This window comes from Scyliorhinus torazame, chromosome 7 (assembly GCF_047496885.1).
Source record: "Scyliorhinus torazame isolate Kashiwa2021f chromosome 7, sScyTor2.1, whole genome shotgun sequence".
NCBI classification, from domain to species: domain Eukaryota; kingdom Metazoa; phylum Chordata; class Chondrichthyes; order Carcharhiniformes; family Scyliorhinidae; genus Scyliorhinus; species Scyliorhinus torazame.
The window spans coordinates 26,672,853-26,696,258 of NC_092713.1; the positions used below are offsets into that span (position 1 = coordinate 26,672,853).

General features: G+C 49.5%; 1 protein-coding gene across 1 annotated transcript in view; it reads right to left on the reverse strand.

Moving 5' to 3' along the window:
* Positions 1 to 453: 453 nt before the first annotated feature.
* Positions 454 to 23,406, reverse strand: part of LOC140426100 (kynurenine--oxoglutarate transaminase 3-like) — a 102,398-nt gene continuing 79,445 nt past the window's right edge. The window contains exons 11-14 of the mRNA XM_072510455.1: positions 21,364 to 21,550; positions 20,325 to 20,398; positions 1,378 to 1,464; positions 454 to 1,240 (exon numbers count right to left, since the gene is read on the reverse strand). Coding sequence (XP_072366556.1) covers positions 1,190 to 1,240; positions 1,378 to 1,464; positions 20,325 to 20,398; positions 21,364 to 21,550 — 399 coding nt within the window. The 3' untranslated portion in view covers positions 454 to 1,189. The remainder of the gene's footprint in view (positions 1,241 to 1,377; positions 1,465 to 20,324; positions 20,399 to 21,363; positions 21,551 to 23,406) is intronic.

Genomic DNA, 23,406 nt, shown 5'->3' on the forward strand with positions numbered 1-23,406 from the left:
CAATCCCCATAACCCCACCCAACACTAAGGGCAATTTTGGACACTAAGGACAATTTATCATGGCCAATCCACCTAACCTGCACATCTTGGACTGTGGGAGGAAACCGGAGCACCCGGAGGAAACCCACGCGCACACGGGGAGGTTGAAAGTAAAATGAGAAAGTTGTGTTCTGTAATTTGAAGTATACAAGTTGCCTACAAAATGTGTTTAGTCACAGGTGCTTTTAGTCCGTTACAGTAAATTCTTAAAATGTGAAATCTTGTTGTGTCAACTCGTCAACTATTTCACTAGAATTTCAAATTTATTTTTAAACATCGGGGTTTAAATAACAGAGATTGTAGCAGATAAGATATGGCAATTGAGTTTTGAATGAACTGATGGAGTCGATAAGAGGATGGATGATAGGAGGCTGACCAGGAGAGCAATGTAGTAAAAAATTATATGATCAAACAAAAGCAGAAATTCACTTTAATTAGCCATATTAATACATTCAGAAATGTACACAGAAACGTACACAGAAAACAGAATACAACCATATCACCAAAACCCACCTTCACTTTCTCTGTAGTGTAGCGTGCATGCTACATACATTTCAAATAGACTTGTCAATAAAACCTTCTCAAAATTAACTTTTATAAATGATTGCCAAATGATTCTCACTGGTAATCAGAAAATGCAGCATCTCCCTCAAAACAATTGTGGATGGAACAATTTTATCTTTCGTTCTTCTGCTTTGCTGCTGCATTTTAAAGAAATACACTATGGGTAAAAACAAACACTTTTCCAAGTCCTTTGCTGCAGTGAGTGGTACTATCATTGGACCGTCAAGTTAAGAGTAGCAAAAACACAACTTGATGAATCCTGCAAAGAACCAAACCCTGAGCAAGATCTGGATAATCCACTTTTATTCTAGTGCTTTCTGTTCATAGAGAGAACCTTTGCCAGATCTGTACCATATGGATTTCAGCACTGATATATGTGTTACTATATTAAGAAATCGCGCTAATCTCAAATCACTGCCAGGTGAAACCTCAAAGCCCAAATGATATTTAACAGGCTGGTGGTTTTTGCAATCTTTGACCTGTTCAATTCAGTGTTTTGAGGAAAGAAAATGAGTTGAAGACTTCTGTATTAAGGCCAACACAGGTTGATAGGTAGAATTCTGCTCCTTCAGTGAAACAATGGCTTTCATTTCCAGTTCCTCAGAATGGTCTCTGCCGAATCCAATGTGCTATCTTGCTGTTTAAAAAAAAAAGAGGGATTAGAATGACAATTTACATAATCGAGATGTGCATGTACAGCTTTGTGAATTCTCAGCAGCGGGGCTGGTAAGTAGATCATGCCTCCACCCTCAACGTGTAAATCAGTAGACTTACCTTGATAAAGCAGAAGCGAATGTACTTCTCAAATTGACTCTTGTCCTGGTCACTGACAAATGAAGACACAGGGATGGCTGCCAGTCGCTGAAAGAAAATAAATTTAAAATTATAAACTCTCGTGTAGTGCAGTGTACAGAGATAAACACAATTCAAAGTGTAGCTTCAGGTTCAATTCTATGGCGATGATCTAACGGCCACATTGGCCGAGGGTGCAAATCTTTTGATGACCACTAAATTTCACGAGAGGCCTAAAACAAGGTTATAGGGCTCGTCACCATAACATTCGCCCTCTCCCTATCCTCCCACCCATGACGTCACACAGGGACAGGCCCTCTGGGGAACATCATTTGTGTGTGTGTGGGGGGGGGGGTTCCCTGATATGTGGTGGAGGGGGAAGAGTCCAGGGGAGGAGGGGGTGACCCGATGCTTGTGTGGGGAGGGGCTTTTATTTAAATCAGAGACTGGGGCATCCTTTAAAAAAGGCTCCCTAATCTTGGGATTCCTGGCCTTGCCATTTTTCTTAGGCGCTATCCCTTCATTTCAATGCGGCGAGAAAAGTCGACAGTGCTGCTTGCGAGCTTCACACCGGTTTTCTCGCCTGAGACAACCCTGTATTTTTGGTAAGATTCCACACCATGGGCGAAATTCTCCGGTATCGGCGCGATGTCCGCCGACTGGCGCCAAAACGGCGCAAATCAGTCGGGCATCGCGCCGCCCCAAAGGTGCGGAATGCTCCGCATCTTGGGGGGCCCAGCCCCAACCTTAAGGGGCTAGGCCCGCGCCGGACCAATTTCCGCCCCGCCAGCTGGCGGAAAAGGCCTTTGGTGCCCCGCCAGCTGGCGCGGAAATGACATCTACGGGCAGCGCATGCGCGGGAGCGTTAGCGGCCGCTGACGGCATCCCCGCGCATGCGCAGTGGAGGGAGTCTCTTCCGCCTCCGCCATGGTGGAGACCGTGGCGAAGGTGGAAGGGAAAGAGTGCCCCCACGGCACAGGCCAGCCCGCGGATCGGTGGGCCCCGATCGCGGGCCAGGCCACCGTGGGGGCACCCCCCGGGGCCAGATCGCCCCCCCCCCCCCCCAGGACCCCGGAGCCCGCCCGCGCCACCTTGTCCCGCCGGTAAGGTAGGTGGTTTAATCTACGCCGGCAGGACAGGCATTTTAGCGGCAGGACTTCGGCCCATCTGGGCCGGAGAATCGCGGGGGGGGCCGCCGACCGGCGCGGCGCGATTCCCGCCCCCGCCGAATATCCGGTGCCGGAGAATTCGGCAACCGGCGGGGGGGGCGGGATTCACACCAGCCCCCGGCGATTCTCCGACCCGGCGGGGGGTCGGAGAATCTCGCCCCAAGTATCTGCATGGTACATGACCGTAACAAGTAAACAGTTTCATCATTCCAAAAACAACCTATTATGATAGGAATAAAAAGCTATGGGCCAGGATTCTCCGTTCCTGAGTCTAAGTGTTGATGCCAGAGCAGGATTTGTGGTCTTCCATGACAGCAAAATCGGAGCCACATGGAGCACAATCGATTCCAATGAGAAACGGTGCCGGATTCACGATTGACACTCAGGAGGCCGACAAGCTGCAGCTGCATATACACACTTCACACCCCACACACACAATCCCAGTCAACAAGATGGCAGCAAGGAAAGCGGTCCCGAGATTCATAGGCGCCAAGCTCGAGACACTCCTGGCCCTGCGGAAGAGAGTCGGGCAACCCTATACCCCGGCCGGGGAAGGAGGCTGCCAGCCGCCGCCGTTCACTGTGCCTGGGCGCAGGTGGCAGAGGCAGTAAGTGCCACCAGCAACACTGACCGGACTGGCCTGCTGTGCAGTAAAAAAACTGCACAGCCTCAAGAGGGCAGGGTAAGTAGGCAGCACTGTGCCCCTGGCACCAACCCCCTCCCAACCCGGTGGGTGGCCAAACCCCCACCCTGCGCCACATGCCAGCACCCATCCTGGCCGCCATGGCAGAGTGCCCTGGCCACTGAAGCCACCAGCTACCCATCCCCTGGGCTGCACGTGTTGGACTGTATAACACTGTGCATTTTCTGTTCTTCCCCCACCCTCCCCACCCCCAGGTTCCCTGTGACACATGTGTCAACACCTCTCCCCCCCCCCCCCCCACCCCCACTCCCAAACACTATCCTCACCCCCACACCAGCTCCACCCACCAGTCTAATCATGTATCTTCTGTGTCTTGCAGGAGATGCTGGTGATGGGGCGGGCCCTTCTGGTGTCCCTCACCCACAGCCACAACCCCCACTGTGGAAAACCAAACAGCAGGGCCATTTGAGCTCAGTGCTGAGTTCAAGCAAAACCCATTTTTGCCATAGCAAGGGCCTTAACCCACAGTGCAGGAGTTACGAATTTAAGGAGATGTAAATGCTCATGAAGGGCAGATAAGGTATGTAGAACTCAAGCTGTGAAGGTTTTTAAATCCCCAGTACTTTAAAAATTAAAAAATAGCCTGCATGTGTCAATGGGTGTTGAAAATAATCTATTTTAGCAGTTATAATAGTCCAGGGTCTATCAATATATCATTATTAATGGTTGGCTGTTTTTCACAACACATACCTAAAGATGTTCAGGTTAGGTGGATTGGCCATGATAAATTGCCCTTAGTGTCCAAAATTGCCCTTAGTGTTGGGTGGAGGTGTTGACCTTGGGTAGGGTGCTCTTTCCAAGAGCCGGTGCAGACTCAATGGGCCGAATGGCCTCCTTCTGCACTGTAAATTCTATGATAATCTATGATTAATCTAGGACAAAGGTTCGGCACAACATCGTGGGCCGAAAGGCCTGTTCTGTGCTGTATTTTTCTATGTTCTATACTTATCCCAGCAGGAGGGTTGTAAGTTCACAAAGGATTACCTTTGATGTGATGTTATGAATGCACGTCTGTTTATTTTGATAGGCTTTTAAGTACTTAAGGGGCTTTGAAAGTTTTATAAATGCTTTCGTGAGTAGGAGTTTTTTCATTATAGTGAAAGATTAGAATCACATTATTGTGATTGATATTTATATCTCTATTTTATTTCACCTCAACATGGCTCCTCGAGGTCTCCCCATGGTGGATATGAGGCAAGTTGGCATTGAGAGTGTAAGAAACGTAGAAAATAGGAGGCCATTCTGTCCTTCAAGCCTGCTCTGCCATTCATTATGATCATGACTGATCATCCAACTCCATAGACTAATCTCACCTTTCCCCCCTCCCATATCCTTTGAGCCCCTTCACCCCAAGTGCTATATCTAACCGCCTCTTGAAAACATGCAATGTTTTGGCCTCAACTACATTCTGTGGTAACGAATCCCACAGGCTCAGCACTCTCTGGGTGAAGAAATGATCTATCCCAAATCCACAGACTGGCGACTGGTTCTGGACACCCCCACCATCGGGAAAATCCTTCTTGCATCTACCCTGTCTAGTCCTGAGAGAATAGGTTTCTATAGGATCCCTCCTCATTCTTCTGAACTCCAACGAATACAATCCTAACCGAGTCAAACTTTCTTCATGCACAAGTCCTGCCACCCGAGGAATCAGTCTGGTAAGCGTCTGTTGCACTCCCTCGAGAACAAGAACATCCTTCCTCAGATAAGACCAAAACCACACACAATATTCCAGCTGTGGCCTCACCAAGGCCCTGTATAAATGCAGCAAGACATCCCTGCTCCTGTACTCAAATCCTCTCACTATGAAGGCCAACATACCATTTGTTTTTACCACCTGCTGTATCTGCATGCTTACCTTCAGTGAGTGGTGTAGGAGGACACCCAGGTCTCATTGCACATTCCCCTCTCCTAATTTGTGGCCAGGTAATAGACTGCCTTCCAACCTCGCATTTATCCAAATTATACTGCATCTGCTATTCATTTTCTCACTCAAATTGACCAAATCACACTGAAGGATCTCTACATCCTCCTCACAGTTTACCCTCCCACCCTACTTTGTATCATTTGCAAGTTTGGAAATTTTTTAATATATATATATATAAATTTAGAGTACCCAATTTATTTTTTCCAATTAAGGGGCAATTTAGTGTGGCCAATCCACCTACCCTGCACATCTTCGTATTGTGAGGGCGAAACCCAAGCAAACACGGGGAGAATGTGTGATGCGCAATCAATTGCACAAAGACACAGATTGGGTACAACTGTGGCTTTATTGCAGTCAGATGCGTGGCCTCCTGCTGCAGCTGGTGAAATGGCAGGGCACTGGAGGTCACACATATTTATACAGATCTTAGTGGGCGGAGCCAGCCGGCAGGAGCTACCGGCGAACCGTAGTGCAGGTCCTACCTTACATCCCATAATACCAGTGGTTCACCACATTCACCCCCTGTTAAAAATGAGTCCGGCAGGGGTGATGTGAAACTATATACACATAGTACAATTATGTACAGTGTTAAGAATGGGGAAAACAAGGAAGAAAAAAAGTCCATGTTGACGGTCTGGAGTCCGTCAAAGGTTCAGCCGATCCGGTGCTTTGGTGCTTCGTTGGGAGCGGCGTAACGGTGGCGGCGAAGTCGGTGGTGGAGGTGGCACCGATGGCGGTGGTGGCGGTGCTGATATTGGCCAGTCATCAGGGAACTCCGGGAGCTTGCCGAAATCTTCTTCGTCCTCTTGTGTGGGAAGTGGGGTGAAGGGGTTGGTCTGGTGGGGTCAATGTTGGTGGGGGGGGGGGGCGCATGGGTGGGGGAGTGTGTTGAGGTGGAACACTGATGGTGCCAGGTCCCTGAGTGAGACAGTATCTTGGCGGCCGTCGGGGAACTCCACGTAGGCATATTGAAGGTTGGTGTGGAGCAGGTAAACCCTGTCCATCAAGGGGTCCGCCTTGTGGAGTCGGACGTGCCTACGGAGAAGGACCGGTTCTGAAGCTGCGAGCCAAGTCGGGAGCGACACCCCGGATGTGGACTTCCTGGGGAAGGTAAAAACACATTCATGGGGTGTGGTATTAGTGGCGGTGCACAATAGTGACCGGATGGAGTGTAGAGTGTCAGGGAGGACGTCCTGCCACCGAGAGGCTGGGAGGTTCCTGGACCGTAGGGCCAGCTGGACGGCCCTTAAAACCATCCCATTCTCCCGTTCTACTTGCCCGTTTCCCCGGGGGTTGTAGCTGGTCGTCCTGCTGGAGGCGATACGCCTGCGGAGCAGGAACGGACGCAGCTCATTGCTCATGAATGAGGATCCCTGTCACTGTGGATGTAGGTGGGGAAACCGAACAGAGCGAAGATGGTGTTGAGGGCCTTGATGACGGTGGCAGACGTCATATCGGGGCATGGGATGGCGAAGGGGAATCTGGAGTACTCATCGACCACACTGAGAATGTACGTGTTACAGTCGGTGGAGGGGAGAGGCCCTTTGAAATCCATGCTGAGGCGTTCAAAGGGGTGGGAAGCCTTCACCAGGGGCGCACGGTCCGGCCGGTAGAAGTGCGGCTTGCACTCCGCACACATCTGGCAGTCCCTGATGATTGTCCGTACTTCCTCGACGGAGTAGGGCAGATTGCGAGCTTTGACCAGATGATACAATCGAGTGACCCCCGGGTGACAAAGGCTGTCGTGTAGGGCCCAGAGTTGGTCTACTTGTGCGCTGGCACATGTACCTCAGGAGAGGGCGTCTGGGGGCTCGTTGAGTTTGCCGGGGCGATACAAAATCTCGTAATTATAGGTGGAGAGCTCGATTCTCCACCGCAAGATTTTATCATTTTTGATCTTGCCCCGCTGTGTGTTATTGAACATGAAGGCTACCGACCGTTGGTCCATAAGGAGAGTGAATCTCTTACCGGCCAGGTAATGCCGCCGATGCCGCACAGCTTCAACGATAGCTTGGGCCTCCTTTTCGACGGATAAGTGTTGAATTTCAGAGGCATGAAGGATGCGGGAAAAGAATGCCACGGGTCTGCTTGCCTGGTTTAGAGTGGCGGCAAGGGCGACGTCTGAAGCGTCGCTTTCTACTTGAAAAGGCAGTGACTCGTCCACTGCGCGCATCCCGGCCTTGGCGCTGTCTGCTCTGATGCGGGCGAAAGCGTGTTGTGCCTCAGCCGCAAGGGGGAATTGGGTGGACTGAATGAGTGGGCGGGCCTTGTCCGCATAGTTTGGGACCCACTGGGTGTAGTAGGAAAAGAACCCCAGGCAGCGATTGAGGGCGTTGGGGCAGTGGGGGAGGGGGAGCTCCATGAGGGGGCGCATGCGGTCGGGGATGGGCCCGAGAAGTCCGTTTTGGACTATATAGCCAAGAATGGCTAACCGGGCCGTGCTGAACACACACTTCTCTTTGTTATAGGTCAGGTTGAGAAGAGTGGCAGTGCGTAGAAATTTATCGAGGTTGGCATCGTGGTCCTGCTGGTCATGGCCGCAGATGGTGACATTATCTAAGTACGAAATGGTGGCCCGCAAATCGTACTGGTCGACCATTCTGTCCATTTCCCTTTGGAAGACCGAGACCCCGTTTGTGACGCCGAAAGGGACCCCAAGGAAGTGATAGAACCGACCGTCTGCCTCGAACGCAGTGTATGGACGGTCCGACTTCCGGATGGGGAGCTGGTGGTAGGTGGATTTCAGATCAATTGTTGAGAAGACCCTGTACTGCGCAATCTGATTGACCATATCAGATATGCGTGGGAGGGGGTACGCGTCGAGCTGCGTGTACCGACTGAGGGTTTGGCTGTAGTCCACGACCATCCTGTGTTTCTCCCCAGTTTTAACCACTACCACTTGGGCTCTTCAGGGGTTGTTGCTGGCCTCGATAATACTCTCCTTAAGCAGCCGCTGGACTTCGGACCTGATGAAGGTCTTGTCCTGGGTGCTGTACCGTGTGCTCCTGGTGGCGACGGGCTTGCAATCCGCAGTTAGATTGGCAAAGAGGGAGGGGGGGTCGACCTTGAGGGTCGCGAGGTCGCAAACAGTAAGAGGGGTAGGGGCCCGCCGAATTTGAGGGTGAGGCTCTGGAGGTTGCACTGGAAGTCCAGGCCCAACAAGAGTGCAGCGTAGAGATTACGAAGGACATAGAGGCGGAAGTTACTAAATTCTACGCCCTGGACAGTGAGGGTGACTGTACAGAAACCTCGGATCGGGACGGAGTGGGATCCGACGTCAGGCTTACTGGTGTATAATTCTCTGTTTTCTCTCTACCTCCCTTTTTAAATTGTGGGTTAAATTGGCAGGATGGACCGCGAGGGAGCAGCGCCTTACCGTATCTGGGTGTACAAAGCTTTCGGTGCTCCCGGAGTCCAGCAGGCACAAGGTCACATGGCCGTTGATTTTCACCGTCGCGATGGTCCAGCATCATCGAAGTGAGCTGCGGGTAGTCGTCGAATGCTTCGGATGGCGAACGTTTGCGGTTCCGATCTCGGGATGTCCGGAGAACCTGTGGGGAACAAAATGGCAGCGCCCATGGTGCGCACATTGCGGGATCGGGACAAGATGGCGGCGCCATGGGCCGCACGTGGCCGAAGGAGGACAAAATGGCGCGCCCATTGGTCGCACATGGCCCCGGGAGGAGAAGATGGCAGCTCCCATTGTGCGTTTGGCGTGGGGGAGGGGGCGATAGCGGGCGCAATCGCAGCGACTGCGCGGGCCTGGCACACAGCCGCGAAGTGGCCCTTCTTACTGCAGGATTTACAAACGGCAGTGCGGGCTGGGCAGTGTTGACGGGGGTGCTTCTGCTGGCCACAGAAGTAGCAGCGGGGACCCCCGGGGTTCGCGGATCGGTGTGCGGCGCAGGCATATTGGGAAGGCAGGGCCCCAGCTGAGGAGGTCGGTGGCGGGGTCCAGGAGGGATAAGTCTGTACATTACGGGATGCGACCGTCATGGAGAGCGCCAAGGTTTTCGTCTCCGCTAGTTCGAACGTGGCCCCTTCCAGTAATCGTTCCCAGATGCAGCCCAACGCAATCCCTGTCACAAAAGCATCGTGCATTAGGAGATTAGAGTGTTCAGCGGCCGTAACGGCCTGACAGTCACAGTCCCGGACGAGTGGAATTAGGGTACGCCAGAAGTCTTCGATGGACTCACCAGGGAGTTGCGAGCGGGTGGCGAGTACATGCCTGGCGAAGAGCGTGTTCGTCTTTTGAGCATAGTGTTCTTTAAGGAGTACCATTGCTTTCGCGTAATCCGAGGCATCTTGGATCAACGGGAACACGCTGGAGCTCAGTCTGGAGTACAGGACGTTTATCTTCTGAGACTCCGTTGGCGTGGGGTCCAGATCGTTGATGTAGGCCTCAAAACAGGCTAGCCAGTGAGTAAAGGCTTTTCTGGCGTCGGGCAAGTGCGGATCCAGCTGCAGGCAATCGAGTTTGATTCTGATATCCATTCTGTAGAAAAATCTGACTGCAATAAATTGATGCGCAATCAATTGCACAAAGACGCAGATTGGGTACAACTGTGGCTTTATTACAGTCAGATGCGTGGCCTCCTGCTGCAGCTGGCGAAATGGCAGGGCACTGGAGGTCACGCATATTTATACAGATCTTAGTGGGCGGAGCCAGCCGGCAGGGGCTACCGGCGAACCTGTAGTGCAGGTCCTACCTTACATCCCATAATACAGTGGTTCACCACAATGTGCAAACTCCACACCGACAGTGACCCAGAGCCGGGATCAAACCTGGGACCTCGGCGCCGTGATGCAGCAGTGCTAACCACTCCGCCACCGTGCTGCCCCGCAAATTTGAAAATATTGCATTTAGTTCCTTCATCTAAATCATTAATATATACTGTGAAAAGCTGGGGTCCCAGCACCAATCCCGGTCATACCCCACCCCACCAGTCACTGCCTGCCAGTTGAAAAAAGACCTGTTAATTCCTACTTTGCTTCAGGTCTGCCGACCAGTTTTCTATCCACCTCAAATCACTATCCCTAATCCCATGCGCTTTAATTTTGCATGCTAATCATATGGGACTTTGTCGAAAGCATTCTGAAAGTCCAAATAAACCACACCCACTGGCTCTCCGTCGTAACCTCTACTTGTTACTTCCTCGAAGAATCCCAGTCGATTTGTCAAGCATGATTTCCCCTTCATAAATCCATGCTACTCTGTCCCATCACTGTTTTTGAAGTGATGGGGCGGGCCCTACTGGTGTCCCTCACCCACAGCCACCCACAGCCCCCCCCCCCCCCCCCCCTCCCGCCGTGGAAAACGAAACAGTAGGGCCATTTGAGGTCAGTGCTGAGTTCAAACAAAACCCATTTTTGCTATAAAAACTTTAATAATGGATTCTAGAATTTTCCCCACTACCGACGTCAGGCTTACTGGTGTATAATTCTCCGTTTTCTCTCTACCTCCCTTTTTAAATTGTGGGTTACATTAGCTACCCTCCAATCTGTAGGAACTGTTCCAGAGTCTATAGAATCTTGGAAGATGACCAGCAGTGCATCCACTATTTCTAGAGCCACTTCCTTGAGTACTCTGGGATGTAGATGACCAGGCCCTGGGGCTTTATCAACCTTCAATCCCATCAATTTCCCCAATACCATTTCTCTACTAATATTGATTTCCTTCTGTTCTTCCCTCTCACAACCCAGCATTCCCCAATATTTCTGGTATCGTATTTGTGAAGACAGAGCCAAAGTACATTTTTAGTTGAGCCATTTCTTTGTCCCCCATTATAAATTCCCCTGTTTCAGATTGTTAGGGACCTAATATTTGTCTTCACCAATCCTTTGGCTACAGGGTGGTGGCTGGGCTCAGGATAGAGGATATGCTGGCATGGATGAATAGAATAGAATAGAATTTACAGTGCAGAAGGAGGCCATTTGGCCCATCGAGTCTGCACCGGCTCTTGGAAAGAGCACCCTACCCAAGGTCAACACCTCCACCCTATCCCCTTAACCCAGTAGCCCCACCCAACACTAAGGGCAATTTTGGACACAAAGGGCAATTTATCATGGCCAATCCACCTAACCTGCACATCTTTGGACTGTGGGAGGAAACCGGAGCACCCGGAGGAAACCCACGCACACACGGGGAGGATGTGCAGACTCCACACAGGCAGTGACCCAAGACGGAATCGAACCTGGGACCCTGGAGCTGTGAAGCAATTGTGCTATCCACTATGCTACCGTGCTGCCCTAAATGGTGCATTGTGAGTGGGTGGGGCGGGGGGGGGGGGTGATGGGGTGCGCGGGATGAGGGCTGGAGGGTCTGATATTGAACAAAACAACTGGGACAATTTCCCAACTTGAGCTCCATGCCTCAGGAGCAAATGTCCAGGCCCATTAACCCTGTTTTCTCTCCACAGATGATTCCTGACCCGTTAATTTTTTACCAATATCTTCTGCTTTTATTTCAGGACTTCCAGCATCCACAGTATGTTGCCTTTTTTTATACCTTCACTTGGTAAGTGATATAACTAAAAAGCACAAGCAGTCAACCCAATATTTAGAAAGCTGCACAGTAGCAGCTTCATTGATGTGCTGGTTCTATATTTGAATTTGATTGAATAAAAACCTTCGGCTTCTTTAAATATGTACAAAGTATGAAAAAGCTGAAATCCTCCACTGTAAAGATTAGCCAAGTATGCAGAAGCTGCAACAGAAGCTTCCTGTTTTAAATTGCACGTCATCTCCTGAAAAATAATGGTTGTTCTCAGAAACCTCAGACCCAGTCTGCACTTTTTGCCATCAACCTAGCTGAAGGCAGACAAAAGTGAACTGTATTAAACAAACTTTCAATACAACTAAGGTTAGTTGTTAATGTTTATAGACCCTTTAATATTTTTGCACAATACATTGCAGAAAACCTCATCAATTCCATGAACATCTGAAATTAGATTCATGCTAGCATAAGAAAAAAGCTTGTCTACGTCTTCATGCAGGACGCCAATAAGGGCAGGTATGCTATACGTTCATTTAGTTCCGTCTCCAGTAATTCACTTGCCAAGAATCCTTTGACACCAGATTCACTTTTTCCAAACTTACCTCCTTTTCCCACACACTGTTCTTTTTCTACATCAGTTATCTCTTCAGCTCGTTATCTATCTCGATCCACCTCGATCCACTCTTCTGCTGATGATTCCACATCAAATTTATCATCTCCCCATAGGTTACATGTTCTTATTGTGCACATCCTTCATTCCTCCTGCAGTGCAATGGCTGGACCACTGCATCTTCATCCTCATGCTGTCCTTCAATGCATCAGTGACATATCTGGTTTCTTTCAGCTTTTCCTAGACATTTTCTTCACCCATTTCCTTCACACAATCTTTTGCTCCTAAAACCTCAATCTGGCATTAGCTACCTTCAGATTATTTCAGATTAAAAATGTCAATACTGGCCCTGTTCTATGGGAATGGGTCTTTCACCTTAGTTTATCAACTTAAAATAAGACAATGTGGCAAGTGTAGTTTGATGTGAGAAAGTGAGAGGCCGTTCACTTTGAATTTAAGCAAGATAAATCAGCCTATGCTCTTAATGGTGAGAAACAAAGAATGGTGGAGGTTTTGGTGTCCCATGTACATGGCCAAAAATTAATTAACCCTAACCCTAATTAACCTTCATCTCAAGGGCTAGAATGCAGTTGTATAGACACTTGGCCAGTCCACATCTGGAATACTGCGTTCGATTTTGAGTTCCAGAAAGGGTTTACTGACTTCGGAGATGATATGTTGCATATTCACCAGAAGGATATCAGGGCTTAATGTTTCTTAAATTTAGAGTACCCAATTATTTATTTCCCGATTAAGGGGTAATTTAGTGTGGCCAATCCACCTATCCTGCACATCTTTGGGTCGTGGGGGTAAGGCCCACGCAAACACAGGGAGAATGTGCAAACTCCATTCGGACAGTGATCCCGGGACCTGGATCGAACCCAGTAAGTCAGCAATGCTAACCACTGCACCACCATGCCGCCGAGAGGGTCTAAAATTAAAGGTGGGCCATTCAGGAGTGAAATCAAGAATTACCTTTTCCGCGCAAAGGCTAGTGAAAATCTAGGAATTCTCTTGCAAGAAATCTGGGTATACAGGGGGTCAATTGAAATTTTCAAGACCCAGATAAATACATTTTTGTTGAGGGAGGCTACTGAGCCTATGTATTAGGAGGAGTAGGAATAGGCCCCTCCAGTCTGCTCTGCTATTCAATAGATCATGGCTGATCTGATCGTAACCTCAACTCTACATTCCTACCTACCCCAAATAACCTTTCATCCCCATGCTTATCCAGAATCTATCTAGTTCGCTGGTGGCGTGATTCTCCACTCCTGACGCTCGTCAATGGGATTTCCCTAAAAGCCAACTCATGGCCGTCAGGAAACCCATGGGTGGGGGAGTGCTTCTGGCAGGAAAAGCGAATTGCAACTGCTGGTGAATTCCAGCCTCTGTTTCTACTGCCTTTTGAGGAATATTCACTACCCTCAGAGAAAAAAAAAACTTCTAATCTTTGTTTAAAAATAAAGGCTCATCCATTTAAGACCGTGACCCCTAGTTCTAGATTCTTCCCAAGAGGAAATATCCTTTCCACATCTACCCTGTCAAGATCCCTCTGGATCTCATACGGATACAATCCCAGCTTTTCCAACCTTTCCTCAACAACCCTCCCATTCCAGCTATTAGTCTAGTAAGCTTCCTCTGAACTGCTTCCAATATATTTTTCTATCCTTCCTTACATGAAGACCGCCAATACTCCCTGCACTGTACTCCAGATGTGGTCTCATTGATGCCCTGTACAACTGCAGTATAACCTTGTTACTTGAGAGCTGGTTTAGCTCAGTGGGCTAGACAGCTGGTTTGTGATGCAGAACAAGGCCAGCAGCGCGGGTTCAATTCCCGTACCAGCTGGGAATTCTGAATTCTCCCTCTGTGTACCCGAACAGGCGCCGGAATGTGGCTTTTCACAATAACTTCATTGCAGTCTAATGTGAGCCTATTTGTGACAATAAAGATTATTTATTTATTTTATATTCAATTCCCCTCGCAATAACTGATAACATTCTATTATCTTTCCTACGTTTTGCTGTACCTGCATACCAAACTTTTTTTAAAAATTAACCTTTTATTGTCACAAGTAGGCTTACATTAACACGGCAATGAAGTTACTGTGAAAAGCCCCCAGTCGCCACACTCTGGTGCCAGTTCGGGTACACAGAGGGAGAATTTAGAATGTTGAAATTACCTAACAGCACGTCTTTCGGGACTTGTGGGAGGAAACCGGAGCACCCGGAGGAAACCTTTTTTTTGATTCATGTAGTAGGACATCCAGATTCCTCTATAAGACCATAAGACATAGGAATGGGATTAGGCAGTTCAGTCCTTCAAGCCTGCTCCACCATTCAATATGATCATGGCTGATCCATTATTCCTCAGATCCACTTTCCTGGCCTTTCCCCTTTGTGCTGCAACTTTTCTCCATTTACATAACACTGTGCTTTTGTTCTCCTTCCAAAATGAGCAACTTCACATTTTGCATATTATACTCCGTTTGCCAACTTTCTGCCCACTTACTTAAGCTAACAATATCTCTTTGCAAACGGTTATGTGTCCTGCATGCAACTTGCCTTTCCACTTGTTTTTGTGTCATCTGCAAATTTGACTACAATATATTCCCTTCCTTTCTCCAAGTCATCAATGTGTATTGTAAACAGTTGCGGTCCCAGTGCTGATCACTGTAGAACCCACTGGTTACAGGTTGCCAACCTTAAAAAGAACCCCTTATCCCTACTCACTGGTTCCTGCCCATTAGCCAATTTTCTATCCATGCCAATATATTACCTCCCAACACCATAGGCTCTTATCTTACAACTTATTTTGCGAGGTACCTTGTCGCATGCCTTCTAGAAGTCCAAATACAACACATCTACTGGTTCCCCTCTATCCATTCTAGTTGGGAATTCCTCGTAAAACAGACACTATTTCCCTTTCATGAAGCTATGCTGAATCTGAGCGATTAGATTATGATTTTCCAAATATGCCTTATTCTTCTTCAATACCGGATTACAACACTTTTCCAACAATAGATATTAGACTATAGTTACCCAACATTTTGCCTCCTCCCATTTTGAATAGGCGTGTCACATCGGCAGTTTTCCAATCTTCTGGTTCCTCTTTCCAATCCATGGATTTTGGGAAAATTACACCCAATGCATCCACTACCTCTATAGCTACTTCTTTTAGGGTCCTAGGATGCAAGTCATCAGGGCCAAGGGACTTATCTGCCTTTAGCCCTATCTCTAGTGATGGTGATGGTATTTACGTGCTTCCCCCGTATTCTTTAGTGTTAATGGGATGTTCAAAATACCTTCCACTGTAAAGACTAATGCAAAATATCTGTTTAACTCCTCTGCCATTTCCTTGTTCCCCATAACTATCTCCCCAGAGATTTATCCCTCTCTTAGAATCTTTCCTCCTCACTGGTATATACTGCTCAGGTGTAACCCGTCCAGTTTGTACTGGTCCCACACCCAGGCCGGCCTCAATATCCCAGGAATCTGAAACCCTCCCCCTTGCCCCATCTTTCCAGTCACGTATTCATGCAATATATCCTGCGATTTCTACTCGGACTAGCATGGCACTGGTACCAATCCTGAGATCACTATCTTTGAGGTCATACTTTTCAAATTATTTCCTAACTCCCTATATTCTGCTTTTAGGATCGCATCCTTTTTTACCCATGCCATTGGTACCGATGTGCACCACAACCACTGGCTGAACACTCTTCCCTCCAGAATGTCCTGTAGCCTCTCTGAGACATCCTTGACCCTAGCACCAAGGAGGCAACATACAGCCTGGAAGCGTATTTGCGGCCACAGAAATACCCATCTATTCCCCTTACAATTAAATGCCGTACAACTATTGTATTCCCACATTCTTTACTCCTCCTCTGTGCAGCAGAGCCAACTGGGATGCAATGAAATTAGCTGTCGCTGCTCCCCACCCCCCCCCACCCCCAAGAGACAATTCCCCTCAACAATATCCCCCCATTTCCTTCCTTCCTGTGAAGCCTTACCCTGCTGTGTGACCACATCTCTTTACACATGCTATCCATGATACACTATGCTCCACAGTGTCCCCAGCCGCCGCTCCAGCGGCATATATCCAGGGCAGCACGGTAACATTGTGGATAGCACAATTGCTTCACAGCTCCAAGGTCCCAGGTTCGATTCCGGCTTGGGTCACTGTCTGTGCGGAGTCTGCACATCCTCTCCGTGTCTGCGTGGGTTTCCTCCAGGTGCTCCGGTTTCCTCCCACAGTCCAAAGATGTGCAGGTTAGGTGGATTGGCCATTCTAAAAATTGCCCTTAGTGTCCAAAATTGCCCTGAGTGTTGGGTGGGGTTACTGGGTTATGGAGATAGGGTGGAGGTATGGATCTTGGGTAGGGTGCTCTTTCCGAGAGCCATTGCAGACTCAATGGGCTGAATGGCCTCCTTCTGCACTGTAAATTCTATGAAATATTTGTTTGCAGGGCCTGCCTAGTATCTTGCCCTGCCTGATGCTCCCCCATTTCCTTCCTGCCTGTGAAGCCTTACCCTGCAGTGTGACCACGTCTCTTTATACATGCTATTCATGATAAACTATCCTCCACAGTGTCCCCAGCCGCCGCTCCAGCTCCGAAACCCACACTTCCAGGAGCTGCAGCTAGAGTCACTTCCTGCACACATGCTGGTCCTGGGCACTGGAAATGTGGCCAGCTTCCCACAGAGCAGGAGCAAACCACGGCTTTGGGCTTTCCTGCCATAACTTGTCCCTTTGGATTAAACCTTTAAAGGACTCGTACAATAAAATATCATGTATGTTAGGGCCCTTCTTCCCTTGTCCTTGTTAATACAGCCCTTACAAACTGTAACCACAAAATAAGTCTTTATTAACTCTAAGCGATAATAGTAGTATAAATATTCACCGTCTGTACTCCTCCAATCAGCAGCTTCCATTTCATCACCTCAGGAGGCCCTCCTCTGGATTGATTGAAGGTACGCTGGGCTGTTCTTTTAAAAATGTTTCCACTACTCTGCTCAGCTGCTCTTCTCTCTCTGACCTTCAATGCTCTGAACTGTAATAGTTACTTAAAGTCCCTCTTTCCCCTTATGCTTCAAATTCCCCAAGATTATACTTTTATTTTAAAGAGCAGAAATACCAGAGAAAGAAAAGGGACTGATCACCCAGTTCCTTTTTTCACCAAACTCCAGCTGCACTTCTAATGCAACAAGGCAGCACTTGGTGCAGTCTGCATCTCAGAGCTCTGCAATCATTCACCATTTAGATAATATATCTTGGGCAGGATTCTTTGACCCCCCCCGCTGGGTCGGAGAATCGGCAGGGGGAGGCGTGAATCCCGCCCCCGCCGGCCGTCGAATTCTGCGGCACCGAAAATTTGGCGGGGGCGGGAATCGCGCCGCGCCGGTCGGCGGGCCCCCCCCCCGGCGATTCTCCGGCCCGCGGTGAGCCAAAGTCCCGCTGCTGTCATGCCAGGCCCGCCGGCGTGAATCAAACCACCTACCTTCCCGGCAGGACTGGCGGCGCGGGCGGGCTCCGGGGTCCTGGGCGGGGCCCCGGGGGGTGCCACCACAGTGGCCTGGCCCGTGATTGGGGCCCACCGATCCGCAGGTGGGCCTGTGCCATGGGGGCGCTCTTTTCCTTCCGCCTCGGCCATAGCCTCCGCGAAAGTGACCCCCCCCTGCGCATGCGCGGGGATGACGTCAGCAGTAGCTGACGCTCCCGCGCATGCGCGGACTTCCACCGACCGGCGAAGTCCTTTCGGCCCCGGCTGGCGTGGCGCCAAAGGCCTTTCCCGCCGGCTGGCGGCGAGCCAACCACTCCGGCGTGGGCCTAGCCCCTCAAGGGGAGGACTTGGCCCCTGAAGGTGCAGAGAAATCCGCACCTTTGGGGCGGCCCGACACCGGAGTGGTTCACGCCACTCCATCCCGCCGGGACCCCGCACCCTGCTGGGTAGGGGAGAGTCCCGGCCCTTATTTTTCCTCCCAAAATGGACAATATCACATTTTCCCACATTATGCTCCATTTGCCAGATCTTTGCTCATTTAACCTTTCTATATACCTTTGTAGCCTCCTTATGTCCTCTTCACAACTTACTTTCCTAACTATCTTTGTGTCATCAGCAAATTTAGCAACCATGGGGGCGATTCCCCGACCCCCCGCCGGGTCGGAGAATCGCCGGGGGGCAGCGTGAATCCCGCCCCCGCTGGAGGTGCCCCATGGCCCCGGGAGGTGCTCCAGGGTGGTCTGGCCCGCGATCGGGGCCCACCGACCCGCAGGCGGGCCTGTGCCGTGGGGGCACTCTATTCGTCCGCGTCGGCCGTTGTGGTACTCCGCGATGGCCGACCCGGAGATGATCCCCACTGCGCATGCGCTGGGGATGACGCCAGCACATGCTGGCGCTGCCGCGCATGCGCCAACTCGCGTCGGCCGGCAGAGGCTCTTCGGCGCCGGTTGGCGTGGCGCCAAGCCTCTACCCCTACGGCGCAAACCATTCCGGCTGCGGCCTAGCCCCTGAAGGTGCGGAGGGTTCCGCACCTTTGTGGCGGCCTGATGACGGAGTGATTCACGCCACTCCTTCCCGCCGGAGTTGCCCGCCCCGCCAATTCCTGCAGAATCCCACCCTATACCTTTCACCTCTTGATCCAAGTCATTTATACAAATTGTAAAATGTTGAGGGCCCAGCACTGACCCCTGTGGCAGACCACACATTACATTTTGCCAACCAGAAAATGATCCATTTGTGCTTACTCGGTTTCTAGTTAACAAGCCCATTTTCGATCCGCCATGAGCTTTTCTTTTCTGCAATAGGCTTGGATGCGGCACCTTATCAACTGCCTTCCGAAAATCTAAATACGGTACATACACTGGTTCCCTTTCATCCACAGCACATGTTACTTCTTCAAAGAACTCCAATAAATCCGTTAAACAGGATTTCCCTCAAAACCATTTTGACTCTGCCTGATTACGTTGAAGTTATCTAAGTACCTTGTTGCTTCTAACATTGTTAAGCATATTGGCCTATTGTTTCCTGCTTTCTGTCTTCCTCCCTATATAAAAGCTAAATTAGCTATTTTCCAATCTAATGGAACCTTCCCCGAATCTAGAAACTTTTGGAAAACATGATTTCTCTTTCACAAAACCATGATGACTTTGCCTGATTATTTTGAATTTTTCACAAGAGCCCTGCTATAATGTTTTTAACTATAGTTTCCAACATTTTTCCTGTGCCATTTTCCCTATTTCTACCAAAGGGATAAGGGTCAAAGACAAGTAAATGAAAGACACATTGGAAAGACAGATCAGGTTGAATGGCCTCCTCGTGTTCATATGATTCACCAGGAGGTGGAGAAATAATCAAACCAAAAGATTCATCCCATTTCTATGGCTTGAAATTCCAAATCAGAGGTGCAATGAGAAGAATTTAGAGCGCATCTTCATGTCCTGAGGGCTTTTCAAAGTGTTTCACAGTCAATGAAGTATGTTGAAATGTAGTCGCCGTTGTTAGTAAATGCAAACAGGACAGCCAACTTCTACAAGAAATACAGCAATGACAAAATGATGAGATAAACCTTTTAGAGTGGAGGCAGTTAAAGAATTCCCAAGTTATGAGAAATGCTGTACTGTGGTCTCCTTTATGCCCACCGGAGAGAGGGCTGATGGGGCCTGTTTAATGTCTTACCCAAAAAGACAGCCCCTTCACCAGTTGAGCGCTCCTTTAGTAATGCATGCTAGAGTGTTAGCCATGTTCTGTGCTCAAGTCTCTGGAGAGGGGTTGGTACCCTTAACCTTCTGATTCAGAACCACAATGCACATTGTCATAATAATGAATGAAAAATGAAAATCGCTTATTGTCACAAGTAGGCTTCAAATCAAGTTACTGTGAAAAGCCCCTAGTCGCCACATTCCGGCACCTGTTCGGGGAGGCTGGTACGGGAATAATAAATGTCCTCCTTCTGTGCCTTAACATTTGTGATATTCAATATGTAAACACTTATTGCATATCATTGAAATCAAGTTGACCATACCTTGTTTTTAAGCATCCACTTCACAAAAATGTTGTCATAAGGCACATTCCCTTCCACCTTTGGGAGATCCACATCTGGATATTGTGCAAAAGATTAGAAGAAATTGATCATTTTATTAGCTCGGATCAGGTTTGAAATTTCTGAGATCTTGGGGACGCAGCATTGTACAGGACAATGTACCCATTGACCAAACAATTCCAGAGCTCCAAAAGTAGAGTATGAGCCCCCAAAAAGTCTTCCTTCCTTCTTGCCTTTACTGTCCACCTGCTCACGTTCTCTGAAGGCTCACCCAGTGTGTTCATTCCCGAAATGGTGAACCGTGGCAGCAAGTGTCAATAGATTATTCAACCACATTGGAGACATCACCAGTATGTGGATTATTGTCCTGTTCCACCCAAACTTCACACATTTTTCCAGCGTGACAGAATGACAAAGAGCTGGGGTAGGAACCGGCACTTTGTCCTTGCTTAGAGATCAAAAGGCCATTCAACCACTGCTCCAGCTAACATCTGCCAAACCTACCCACACCAAAGATCCACCAAGAACCTTGGTTGACATGGGTGGAAATACCAGATTTAGTTCGCGACTGGACTGGAACACTCCTTAGCCTGGCAGTTTCTGTTTTCATGTCTTACAGCATTTGGCAACTACCCAATAAAGGGGTATTTCTTTAGCGATCTCATCACCATTTCGGATTAGTCCAATAGCAAAAGAAAGCAGCAGAAACGTCCAACTGACAATCTGTCGTCTGCACAAATTCTTGGAATACTTTCAAATCAGAACTGTGAGCCCATTTATCCTGTACCAGGTCTTTAATTTGTTGAGTCTAAAGTCAGACTTGAATATACGATGGGACTAATCCAATTTTCCATTCATAACAAAACTTCTCTGTTACTTTAATGCATCATTCAAGAAATAGAAGAAAACCGCTATGTGTCCCTACTGGCACCAGCACAATATCCAAGCAAAGCTCAACAATTGTGAAGCGTTAATCAACAGCGCTTTAAGTGGGGGAGGGGTGAAGAGGAAAAGCACTTACCTAGAACTGAAATATTTGCAATCATAAAGTATCCGCCTTCAGGGATGACCGGCCTCATCCCGGCAGCATCGAGAAACTTTGCCATACGATTCCGCTTGACTTCCAGTTCACGAGGTAGAGAGGAGAAGTAGCATTCCTGATCGTTCAGGAGGGCATGCTCCTTCTGAATACCTTGGGCAACAGCTTCCTGTGCAATAGAAGACAACAGACAACTTCAGTCAGTGTGCTTTGCAGATTTCCAATTAGGGCCAGATTTACAGGTATTATTTGCTTGTAAATATTCAGTGCGAACATTACACAAGAGTTGACAGCTTAGAAATGGGCCTCTTAGCCCACATGTACATGTGGACGTCAATGGCCACAGGACCCTCCTCCCACCAATCATCTCACCCCGTCAATACAACTTTCTATTTCTTTTTACCTCACATAGTTATAGTTAGCTCAACTACTCCCATAAAGTGAATTCCACATTCCAACCAAAATTCTCTATTGCATTTTTAATGACCATCTTTAAGCTGATCCAAACACAGCATACATTGGGTAAATATTATTGATATATTTTGCTGCTGCATAACAGAGGTCTGTTCAAATTGGGTTCCAGACTTCCGGTGGCGGCTATGCGGAGCTAAGCCGCACGATTCGGCAGCTCCCGCTATCACGGACTTTCGGGCTCTTTAGAGGAGCCCCAACGGAAATTTTTTTGAAGACAACCCGTGGGGAAGGGAAGAGAGAGGTCCCCCTTCAACTTTTGTGGACCGGACCAGAAGTGAAACGGCCAAAAAAGCGGCATTGGAGCAGCGGGAGAAGCGAGGGGGAAAAAGCAAAATGGCGGCGGCCGGGGACAAAGCAGAGTGTGGGCCGGAGCTGCAGGAGATCATCAAGCGCTGCTTCGAGGAGCTGCGGAAGGAGATGCTGGCGCCTATGTTGTCAGCAATTGAAGGACTCGGGATGACCCAGAAGGCCCACGAGGTAAAGATCCAGGAGGTGCAGAAAAGAGTCAGTGAGAATGAGGACGAGATCTTGGGCCTGGCGGTGAGAGTGGAGGAGCACGAGGCGCTGCACAAGAGGTGGGCGGGAAGACTCGAAGACCTGGAGAACAGGTTGAGGAGAAAGAACCTGCGGATCCTGGGTCTCCCTGAAGGAGTGGAGGGGGCCGATGCCGGGGCATACGCGAGCACGATGCTTGAGACGATGATGGGCGCGGAGGCCCCTTCGAGGCCGCAGGAGCTGGATGGGGCACACCGGGTGCTGGCAAGGAGGCCCAAGGCAAACGAGCCGCCAAGGGCGATGGTGGTGAGATTTCACCGTTTCACGGACAGAGAGAGGGTCCTGAAATGGGCCAAGAAGGAGCGGAGCAGCAAGTGGGACAATGCAGAGATCCGAATATACCCGGACTGGAGCACGGAGGTTGCAAAGAGGAGAGCGGGTTTCAACCGGGCCAAGGCGGTGTTGCACCGGAAAGGAGTGAGATTTGGAATGCTGCAGCCAGCGCGACTATGGGTCACGCACAAGGATCAACACCATTATTTTGAAACGCCTGAAGAGGCGTGGATCTTCATTCAAACCGAAAAGTTGGACTCAAACTGAGGGTTTGTGAGGGTGGGGGGGATGTTTGATGTTTGATGGTTGTTGTATATAGGGTGTCAATCACGAGCAGGAAATGTTACATGGGCTGGGGGAGAGAGACAAGGCCGCGACAGGAGCTTCGCCAGAGGGGGCGGGGTAGGCTTAGGAAAGCGCGGGGTTTTTCCCGCGCTAGGGAAGAAAGGCGGAAAGGGGAATGGAGGAACGCACTCTGATTGGGAGACTCCCACACGGGGAGGTCAATGGGACGGCGGGGGAAGCCGGGGTCAGCAGGTGTCAGCTGACTTACGGGAGTGATATGGGGGAGCAAAAAAGCTAGACACGGGTCTAGCGGGGGGGGAGGGAAGGGGGGGGGGGGAAAGGGTTGCTGCTGCACTGGCCGAAAAGGAATGGGACACAGAAGAGGTGGTCGGGGCGGGGGTCTCCCGGCTAGGGGACTGGAGGGTGAGGGCGGCGCGG